At 28.5% G+C, this 11,930-nt stretch overlaps 1 protein-coding gene across 1 annotated transcript; it reads right to left on the bottom strand.

The window, feature by feature from the left end:
• Positions 1–507: 507 nt before the first annotated feature.
• BDCG_17432 (uncharacterized protein) lies at positions 508–979 on the bottom strand (the record flags this gene model as incomplete). Its single annotated transcript, XM_045426559.1, has 1 exon — positions 508–979. Exon 1 carries the CDS (start codon positions 922–924, stop codon positions 508–510), a length of 417 nt encoding a protein of 138 aa, XP_045281927.1. The 5' UTR covers positions 925–979.
• Positions 980–11,930: the final 10,951 nt, after the last annotated feature.

Raw genomic sequence — 11,930 nt, 5'->3', positions numbered from 1 at the left:
TTAATACTTATTCTCTTCTGTCAGAACATTGTAATTGTTAGATATAGTATATTCTTTAATCAGCTTAATATAGTGTAAGTTAATATGTATATTCAGCTGACTCTTTATATATTATATAAGCTTTGCTTTTTTAATATAATTATCACTACTGATATATGTAGTAACTGTACTCATAGTTAAAGCAGAAAATGATTGATAACTAACAACTGAATCAGTTTAGAATAATTCAAATATTACTGCTACTCTCACTGCAGCTTTAATAAGAAACTGTAACTATCAGTAAGCTGTAAGTATGATTTAATAGATTACTTCAGAATTATTTTCTCTCAAAGATTGAGATATTAATAGACTATTATTTCTTATAATGACTGTATATATCTGAATAATAAGATTAATAGATGATTGATTTTAACTTTGTGTTAAAAATACTGTAGAAATAGTCTGCTTAATCACTGAACTGAGTCATCTCTCTCTGAGCTCACACTGTAAGATAAGAGATATAATGATTCAAGTCAACAACCGCTTCACCACGAACTCGCTCGATTTTTCGAATAAGAACCCGCCGATAGATCCATCGAAAAGCCCTCGATCATACGAGCATTCTGACCCCATCGCCGACCGCATACCCTGTGTGGTGGTGGAGTTATCCAGCCAAATGTGAACCGGACGTTGTTTGAAACTCCTGTGTGGGAGTATCCCCTGTTCTCCCCTACCACACCACAACCCCGGGCCAAAGTGCCATACAAATTGTAAGGTGAAGAGACCTAGCCATATGCACCAATCTTCTCGATTTTGGAAGATCCCCGATCTGTAGTTGTGGAGATATCTGAGGAGCGACCTCCGCGAAAACCCTGTCCATCTTTGATGTTTCAAAACACCAACGCCAAGTCCCACCGTTGTACCGCCCTTCCTAATCTGGCCCATCCCTGGCAGAAAAATACAAAAAGATACCTCAGCAATAATATCAAGCACATAATCAACAGTCACTTCTGAAGTGCAATCTCCGCGGTCTGTCTTCAGTGTATCTGAACATCAATGTCAAGTCTCGCCCTCATACCACCTCTCTCAATCTGGCTCATCCCCAACAGAAAAGTACAAAAAGATACCTCAGCAACTGTACTCAATATATAATCAGCAGACACAACAACTATAAAATCAGTATATTTCAAGATCTGACTGAGCCTTTGATCCCTGCACAGTGAGATATATTAAATCTAGTTTTAATATCTCAATATTCAATAGATTCTGCAAGAGATTGAGAACAGCAATACTAGATTTCTATTGAATTTGAGAATTAACTCTATATTAATATAATCATTGACAAAGTCTTCTATTTTGAGATATAAATAACCAGTTTCTCTACATCCCGCTGATAATATTTATATTATTATATAGAAACAGACTTATATTCTCTATAATATCAAGACTCTGAAGAAGAAAAGTCTTGATAGAGAGTATACAGTAGTGCATATCTTAGCAGTTTCTATCTCATTCTTCTGCAGCAGTTAATGCAAAAAAAAGATTTTAGAAATAGTTTTTTACTTCTCTTAAAAAAGTAAGATGTTTTTCTCTGGGTTTTACACAATATTCTTACAAAGAATTAAAAACAGAGTTATTTTCTGTCATAATTTTATATTCTTTTAAGTAAGAATTACTTTTTCAGTGACTGAAGAGCTTTCATTAATACTTAATTCTTTTTTACACTCTTTATTAACTGATTTGAGTTGCACACCTGTTGTGCGAGGAGAATTGAATAATTTAGAATAAAATTGAATAGTTTTAATCAATTTCTCTTCAAAAAATTGATTTATTTTTTGTCAGTTTTTCTCTCAAAAACTGTCATATCATCTGATTTACTATCAATTGATATCATACTTTTCCTCACTGTATCTCAAGAAAGAGATTGTAAAGATTTTATTGATTTATCTTAAAAATCAATTTTAGTTTATTAGATTCTCTTCAAAAATCTAACCTAGTTACTGAACTAGTGTGAAAAAAATCAGGTGTTTTATACACAAAAGTCTGTGATTCTTCTTTTGAAATAGTCTGATCAACTTTTCAATTGAAAACAGACTTAGAAACCTCTTAATTGAAACAGTCTGACTAACTTTTCAATTCAAAAGAGTTTAATAAATATCTCAATTGAATTAGTCTGATCAACTTTTCATTGAGTAAGAACAATAAGTTCAAAAGTACACTCAGTTAATGTGAAAAAAGATGCTTTCTCAAATGCTATTCCTGAGATTGAAATTCTGAAGAGAAGAAAGAAAGAAGAGATAGAGAAATAACAAGTTCTTGAAATACAGAAACTTGAAAAAGCAAGTAAAATTCTTGAAAAGCAGTGTCTGAGTGAGATGAATGAAGAAGTTCTGTTAATTCTTCATACTCAGGCTAGACAACTACAGGAAGTGATCAAGTTCAAACTTGGAATTTCAAACACAGTTTAAAAAACTTTGAAAATTTCTAATATAATCACTGACTCTTCAGTTTGCTCTTCTTTCTTTTCTACTTCTTCTTCTTCTTCTTCTTTGAATCAGAAGAAAACATATGCTCAAGCAGCTGAATCTGCTGTCTCTAAACCTGCTGTCTCTAAATCTGCTGTCTCAAAATCTGCTCAAAATTCTGAGAAAACTGAGAAGAATACTACTCATGCCTCTATTTATAGAAAAGTGAAAAAGAAAATGTAAAAAGAGAAAAACTTTCAAATCTTCAGAAATAGAAGACTTATTCTCAAAGTCTTAAATCAGAACATTCTGCAAAGAAACAAGCTAAACTCAAATCTCATTTTCAGAATTAGAAATAAAATTAACCAGCAGTTCTTTTCTCAGTTGATAACTGATATTGAAGTTCAAAAACCAGTTATAGCTTCAATTGAACTATCATTCTTTGAAAACTTCATCATTCTGACTACAATGCCTGAATTCAGTGCTGAATTCCTTATTCAGAATGAGAATCTCTGAAAGTCAGCAGTAGAATCTTTGTTAAACATAATAATTCTATCTGAAAGAGATGAAAAGTGGGATAAATTCATTCTTTATGATATTTCAGTTGAAATTTTTGACTGTGAAGAAGGAATGCTACTTCTCAAAAATGAATTGAAAGAATACAACTCTATTCAACTGAGAAAGAAGCCTGTATGACTAAATTCAATTGAGTTCAGACAAAGCAGGAGAAATGCCTCTGTTCTAGTATATACAAAAACACTTGAACAGTCAAAGATCTCTGAAGTAAGAGTAGCAGATTTGAAAATGAGAGTTCATGAATACAAAGACTCAAGAATGAACCTCAAAGCTCAAACACAGTGTTCAAACTGTCAAAGATATGAACACTTTGCAATCTCATGTTTTAGAGACTCAAAATGTGCATTCTGTGCCAGAGATCATAAAACTAGTGAGTATAAATGTGAAACATGCTTAAAAAGAGATGAAATTTGTCAATATACTCTGCTTAAGTGCTCTAATTGCAAAGAAAAACATGCATCTAGCTCAAAAGAATGTATGTTTACTTCTAGAACTCAAAAGAACTGAAGAAAAGATGAAGCTCAAAGTCAATCTAGAACTGAAGAGAAGAGTCAAGTCAGTAAACTCACAACTGCAAGCTTAAAAAGAAGAAACTCTCAACTATCTAAGTCTTCAAACTCCAACTCTTCAGCTAAATGTAAATAGAACTTGAATTCTCAAACTTCTGTTAAGATTAGAGAATTGAGAAATGACTCTGATAATAAACTAGATATAATGTAAGCAGTTGAGATTTCTACTTTTCAGAACAGTTATAATCTACTATCTGATAATAGTGATTAGATTCTACTCTACTCTCTTTTAATATGAATATACAACAAAAACAACAAAAAAAGTTTAAAAACTCTTCAAAAATCACATTTATTCAAAATAATGTGAATAGAAACTCAAATTGTATTTATTCTTGTCTTCAAATTGCATTTGAATAAAAAGTTGATTTTATACTGCTTCAGGAGCTGAATTTTGATGCTGAGTAAAAATGTGTTATTTCTCATTCAAGCTACTACTGCTTTTTATCTCAAAAGTCTGAGATAAAGTCAAGAGTAGTGATCTATGAAAGAAAGAGATCAAGATATCAATTTAATCTAAGATTTAATATCATGTCTGACCCTGATATTCTGATGAGTGATATTATAGATAAAGAAAATGAGTTTGATACTATACAGCTCATAAATATCTATAATGAAAAGTCATTGAAGAAAAATAACAATATCTGAATAATTGATAGAGGATTTCTGAACATAACTTCATCAAGAAACTCTATAATTGCAGAAGATTTCAATGCACATCATCTCTGATGAAATTCAGAATGTAAGAGAGCAGTGAGAGCTGATAATCTGATTAAATGAACCTTTGAGCATTCAATAGATTTGGTTAATAAATCTGATCAACAAACATTCTTTAGAAAAGACATGAAATAGAAGTCTATTATAGATCTAATCTTCATGTCACAAAATCTAATGAAAAGAAGACTTGTAAACTGGTTTATTAATTCAAATGAGACATCAGAATCAGGTCATGAGATTATTCAATTTGATATTGAACTGAGTGAAAAATAAATGAGTGAAAATCCTCTTCTCTCTAATCAGTATAACTTTGAAAAAGCTGATTGAAAAGTAGTTGAAGAAAGTATAAAACTGCTAAAATCTGAAAGACAGAATGAGCTATATTGAAATTCTGGTCAAGATATCTCAAATGAAATGCTTGAGAATAGAGTGAAGCTTATTACATCTATTATTCTAATAAGTGTTAGAGATAATATTTCAAAAAGAAAATCTTCTGAGTATTCAAAATCTTGATGAAATGAGAATATCTCATCTAAAAGAAAAGAATTAGCTACTGCTAGAAGAGATTGAAAAAATGATGTAATATCTGATGAAGAGTTTAAAGCTGTCAGAAATGAATATTTTTCAGATATCAAAAGAGCTAAAACAGACTGCTGGAATAAATTTCTTGAAGAAGTACAAGGGAAGGAAATTTTTAAAGCTTTTAACTATACTAAAACAAGAAGTGTAGCAAAACTCCCAGCCTTAGAATATGAGTTTCAGAATGAATTATATACAGCAAACTCTTTTGAGGAAAAATGTCAAGCTTTCATGAGAATTCTCTTTCAGAACTCATCAGACTCAGATTCAGATTCAGAGAAAGAGAATATATCACTTCTCAACTACATTGATGAAAATGACTGGGAATGGCCTGATCTTACACAAGATGAATTAGAGTCAGCTATCTTCTCAAGTTCTGTTAAAACTGCTGCAGGTCCTGATTCAATTAATCACTTGATTATTCAAAATATATATTCCTACTTAAAGAATGAATATTTTGAGCTCTTTTTCAATCTCTTGAAAAATGAATATCATCCTGAATACTGAAGAGAAGCCACTGAAGTGATTCTTGCAAAATCTAATAGAAAAACTTCAATTCCTAAGTCATATAGAGTAATATCTCTATTGAACTGTTTAGAAAAGGTTTTAGAAAAGATAATAGCTACTTGACTATCTTTTATAAGCTCTATAGATGATTCTCTTTTATTCAGTGAACAAATGAGAGATAGAAAACAGTGTTCTGCAATTGACACTGTTCTCTCAGTTGTTCATGATATTCAAATAGCAAAGCATGAGGGTCTGGTCTCAACTGCAGTTTATATTGATATAAAGGAAGCATTTGATCATGTTTCAAAGTCAAAGTTAATTCAGACATTGAAGATATTAAAACTGTCACTTTCTCTAATAAAATGAGTTAACTGTTTTATATCTAAAAGAATTATATAACTCTTCTTTGATGGAATAAAACAAGACAAGACTGAGATAAAAATAGGAGTATCACAGGGATCTTCAATCTCATTCATTTTATTTGCAATATACACTGCATATCTATTCAAAAATAGAAATATGAGAATAGTGTGATCTCTGAGTTATGTGGATGATATTGATCTAGTTTACAGCTCAAAAACTATCAAAGAGAATTTGAAAGTAATTGAAGAAGCTGCAAAGGAAATCTTTGTTAGAGCAGATATCAATCAAATTCAATTTGATATGAATAAAACTGAGTTAATTCATTTCTTTTCTAGACTCAATGAGAAAGAACTATCTCTAACTCTTTTAAATAGAGAGATTAAACCCAGTGTAAATATCAAATGATTAGGAGTATGATTAAACTCCAAGTTGAATTTTAAATATCACATTCAACAAAGAACTGTCAAGACAGAAAGACTATTGAACAACATAATCAGACTATCAAATACAGAGAGAGATCTATCCTTTCAGGCTATGAGACAGTTATATATAGCCTGTATCACATCAGTAGCTGATTATGAAGTTCAAGTTTGATGAAATAATCAAGGGAATTTCACTGAACTCTTTCAAAGTCTGTAAAACAGAGCCTTGAGAAGAATTCTGAGAGCATTCAAATCATCTCCTATTAAAGCAATGGAAATTGAAGCTTCAATTCCTCCTTCTGCTATTAGATTTGAAAAGGCCTGTATGAACTATGCTCTGAGAGTTGTAAAGATGAGCTCAAATCATATAATCAGAGAAAGAGTCTCTTCTTCATTTTCATCAATTAACTCTGGAAATGAACTGAATTGGAATAGATTTCTTGATTGAAATGAAAATAATTCTTCAAAGAAAATGTCTTCTCAACTGTACAGACTATACTCTCTGATTAAAAATCAATTTTCTTCTTTAAATGTTGAAAAAGTTGATCATGAGAAGTTATCTCTCTGGAGAGAAAAGCTTGAATCTCTTATAGACTTACAAATAAGTGAACTATCAAAAGAGAAAGAATATGAACAGCATTTGAAGAGAATTTCTACAATCAATATAAATGACTCTATTCTGGTTTATTCAGATGACTCAAAAAATGAGAACTTGAATAGATTAGGTGCAGACATTGCTTATACTGAAGATAATATTAATTTTATCTCAGATTTCTGAAATCTAGGCTCTGAATGTGAAGTCTTTGATGCTGAACTATTTGCAATAGTGAAAGCTTTCAAACTCATTGAAATAAAATCTTATAAAAGAGGAAATTGTTTGAAAGAGGCATGAATATTCTCTGATAGTTAAGCTGCTTTAAAAAGACTTAGAAATAGTCAGATTCATAATGATCAAATGAATCTTGAACTGATCTTAAACTCTGTTTTGAAAATTCAAAAGAGAAGAATATCAAAGCTGATAATTCATCTGCACTGAGTTCCTGCTCACATGAATATTCATGATAATGAATTGGCTGATTCAGCTGCAAAAAAGGGTGCAGAATTAAGCAGATCTATTCAAAAAATTATGTCCTGGTCTTTTATAAAGAGAAAAATAAAAGAATCTTGTTTAGACAAGTGAAATGAAAGCTGGCAGAAACAAAAGAAGAGTATACATTATTCAAGATTTGAAACAAAACTCAAGTGGAAATCTTGTTCAATTAAATGTAAAAAGAAAATATTCTCATCTATAATACAGCTGAAACTAGGACATGACTATTTCAAATCTTATATACAAAGATTTGATGATAGATTTGACTCAATAGAATGCTCATTCTGCAATACAAATGAGAATTCTGAGCATATTATAATACACTGTGCATTATACAATAGTCTCAGAGCCAGATTGAAAGAGAAGTATGATCTAAATCAATTAAATATGAGATTCTTATTCTCAACTGAGACAGGAATTAAATACTTAATAGACTTTCTATCAGAAACTCAAGCAGCTACAAGAAAATAACTAAATTCAGAATTATCTGAGTATGAAGAGAAGGAAATAAATCAGATATAGTCTGTTAAAACAGCTATACACTCTCTTTTAATAATTTGTTTTGTTATAGTCTCTCTTTACTTTATCTTTTTCTTTATCTTTTTCTTTCAATTTCTTTCTATCTATTTATTTAATGTGTCTATCTTTGAGACTGTGTTCTTTTTCTCTTTTCTTTTGTCATGATATTGTCAAATGGTTTCAAAGTATCAAAAGATGTTAAAACACTGCAATTTGTAAACAGTTTTTGTATTCTGAGCTGGAATTTTCTGATTTTGCATATCTGAAATTGATGAATGTATAATAGTTAACTTTACAGACATAGAAAAAACCCTGAGAACTAAAGTTCTCAGGTAGATGTCATAGTCTCTGACTGCATACATCTATAATTGAAGAATAATAATAATAATAATAATAATAATAATAAAGAGATATAATGATTGAAGCTCAAGCATGTTCTTGAAGCTGATACTTCTTAAAATGAGTAATTGATAACTGTGTAAATAATTTCAACTGTGAGAAAAGAAGAATGTCTATAATATTCAGAAGTATTCTTACTGATTATACAGTGACAGAACAGAATAGATTAGTAATAAGTATAAAATCTCTGATATTTCAGCAAACTCACTATAATATAAATCTGAAGAAAAAAATAAGATTAAATTCAAACTTGAAAATATTTAAAAAAGAGATACTGTCTATACTGTTATACTCTGCTCTTGACACATTTAATCTCTGTGTATAAAATTCAGCAGATTATCTAGTTTAGTCTGAAAATGCTGTATATAATGATGAAATTAGCTGTTATTATATAAATCATAGTTTAAATTCAGCTGATTCTTGTTTTTAATAAAACAGTTTTAACAAGATCTTCTCACAGTTAATTCTTTAATCTCTGTATTGCTATTTTACTGTGATATATCTTCAAGAAATGCTGTGTAAGATGTAATCACTCTTATCTTTTCTTCACTGATATTTATTATAACTCTCTCACAATTTAATGTAGATAAGCTATATAATAATACAGTGATAGTATCAGAGAAATTGATATTATAAGAATCAAAGATTAGAGTAAAAATATTGTTTTATTTTAAGTACTTAACAGCACTCAGTGTAGAAATTATATAAAAATTTATCAAGCTTCAGTACATATTTCAATATAAACTAAATTCATCAATGAACAATTAATATGATAGAGAAATAACTTGTATATCAGAGTAAAATATACTTTTTAAAATATCTTATTCATATGCAGCAATTTTTAACTTAGTCTGAATTAGTGAAGATTTATAATATAATTATATCTTATCAGCTTCAGTCTTAGTTCTTATAATCTGATGAAGAAAATACTGATCATTACTCTTATATTTTATCAGTAGATTGAAATCTGATTCAAATATTGTATTTATATGAACATTAAGTTGATTCAGAATCTGAGTAATTAAGATATATTTCATCTCATCTTTCATTGTGATTAATTCAAATGAGATAAATAGTGAATTTAAGAATGATAATCTTTGTGTTATCTGAGAAGTATAGTGAATGACTTCTTAAACTTTTAGAACTATTATATAAGATCTCATTTTCATATCTGAATATCAATAATTATGTCTGATAAAATGCACTCTCTTAATATGAGATATATCATTCAGTTCTGATTTATAGTAGTATTCAAGATTCTCATACTGATATCAAATAAAATCAGAAGAAAAAAGAGGTTTATTTATTAATAAATATTATATGAAGTTATCAGAACAATATTTGATAAAGCTCTCTTAACTGTGAGATTATTATAACTCAGTGAGATTGTTGACAAGTTCTGTCATTTTTATATATATCTATCACTGAAAATTTGAGGATTTGAGAAGAGCAGATATTAATGAAATTGAATTTTAAAAGTAGAGTGATCTTATAAAGAATATAGTGAGATTTTTCTAAGCAGAACTCAGAGTTAGTATTTATATTAATAACACTATTGAAATTGATATTTTCTTAACTGATAAAATTGAAAATTATGCTCTGTATTGCTTTTTCAGAGTTGATAGGTCTTCAGAGAGCAGACTTATCAGTAATATATTCTTCAATAAATGCAGAATTTACAGCAGTGATTGATAGTTTTTTCAGAAAATACTCAACTCTTCAGCTCAGAGTCTCATTATTAAAATAAATGAATTCATTTCAAAGTTACTATATTTGTGAGCTATGTTAATTATTGAATCAGAATTAATAAATTCATTAGTAAAATGAGAGACAGTAGTAATATCTTCAATAGCAGTATCTTTTATAGCAATATTATTAGTGACTGACTTATCAGAATCTTCTTAATCATTATTTTCTAAGATATTTTTCAGAATATTCTTCAGAATATTCTTCTCAGTGTCTGCTTTTAAAAGTCACTCTATATACTTGATATTATTAGTGACATTCTTGTTATATGACTCTGTCTTTAGACAATGTTAGTTTTTATAATAATAAGATATTAAAAGTGATAAATGTACTGAGAATAGTAATACTTCTTTATCAGAAATATCATTATCTGAATCACTGTCAGTGAAATTCTCATTTATAGTTTCTGAGAAAAGAGAGCTCTGAGATTGAAATTCTGATTGATCATCTTTAGATTCTTGTCTAGAGATAGATAGCAGATAGTGTTTTAAATTTTAATTAAATAGATATAATATTTTGCTTTCTGATATAATTTGTAGAAACAAGTTGTGTAGTTGAAAAGATATAATTGAAGTGAGTGAGTAATCTTGATGAAATAAAGAGATGAGATTGAATTACTAAGAAGAAGTATATTAATAACAGCTGCAATCAGTGACAATCTACATTAAATTAATATTAATAATCAAACTATTTTCTTTATTTCAAGATTATATTTCTGTAAGCTTCTGAAATCAGTATCATTTATTAACTAGAATTTCAATCTAATTTCAAAAATGAATACTCTCATTGACTCTGATATACTAGATCTTTTCAAACTTTCTCATCTAGTAGATTTAATGAGACAATTCATCAATTTCAAAGAAAATTTAATATTAATATTTCTTAATCATAGCAGGCATACAATGACATTAATGAAGAATGCTTAACAGATGAGAAGAATAGTGAGAAGAACTCAAACTTCTTATTAATAAGCAATTCATCAAGAAGGTATTGAAGAACTAGACACTCTGATACTGAAATATATGAGAAGAAGATTCACTCAACAGAGTAATATCTGCAGTTAGAGATTAAATGAATGTATTTTCTATTCTTTATAAAGAAAAATCTTGATCAGATAGTTATAAAAATAATCAAAATCAATGATAAAATATCATATATATTCTCATTCAGCAGAACAACAATGCTGAACACAGTCAAGATCTGAAAATCAAGCTTATTAAAGAAAATGAAGATAAGTATTTAGATTTAGTAAAATAGTAACTTTTCAGTGAGATATAATAAATTCTTGATAAAAGATCATAAATCTCTGATGAGAATTCAGTGAGAAATCTTAGAGAAATCTAAACTTTTATAATTAAGTTAGCTAACTTAATTTCAATATAGAATCATATTCAATAGAAAAAGATAAAGAGCAGAGCAAGTTCAGAGATAATCAGCTTATATAATTATTATAAAGAAATAATTATTTTTAATTACTTTTATAAGTTATTCACTGCTGAAAAGTTCTTCCTGATTTTTTATTAAGTGTAGAGAGTTATTAACTTTGACTGATTCTCTGAGTGAGAATAATGATATATGAAATGTAAGTTAACATAATTCAAATTGTTTCAAAAACTAGAAACTGATTTTAAAAATAGAGATATATATCAATCTGACAACTCAGATTAAAATATTTAATAATACTGATATGAATAAAAATTTCACTGCAGTTATAATGCAATGATAAAATATTCTGATATTTTAAGATCTGATAAGCAATGTTTCTGAATATCAGAAAATTGTCAGAGATGACTTTGTAAAGACAATTCAGAATATCTCAACAGTTAAAAAGAGATATACAGTGAAAGATATATAGAAGAAGATATGAAAAAAGATTAAATTTTCAGAGATACTTTCAGTAAAAGACAGATAATATAGAGATTTCTGATATAATCTATTTCTATTTTAATATATTTAGTTTTCTATGCATTTTATATATAAATTAGTTAATATATACTTTATT

This window comes from Blastomyces dermatitidis (genome assembly GCF_000003525.1).
Source record: "Blastomyces dermatitidis ER-3 genomic scaffold supercont1.7, whole genome shotgun sequence".
NCBI classification, from domain to species: domain Eukaryota; kingdom Fungi; phylum Ascomycota; class Eurotiomycetes; order Onygenales; family Ajellomycetaceae; genus Blastomyces; species Blastomyces dermatitidis.
This window is presented reverse-complemented; position numbering and strand designations above follow the sequence as displayed.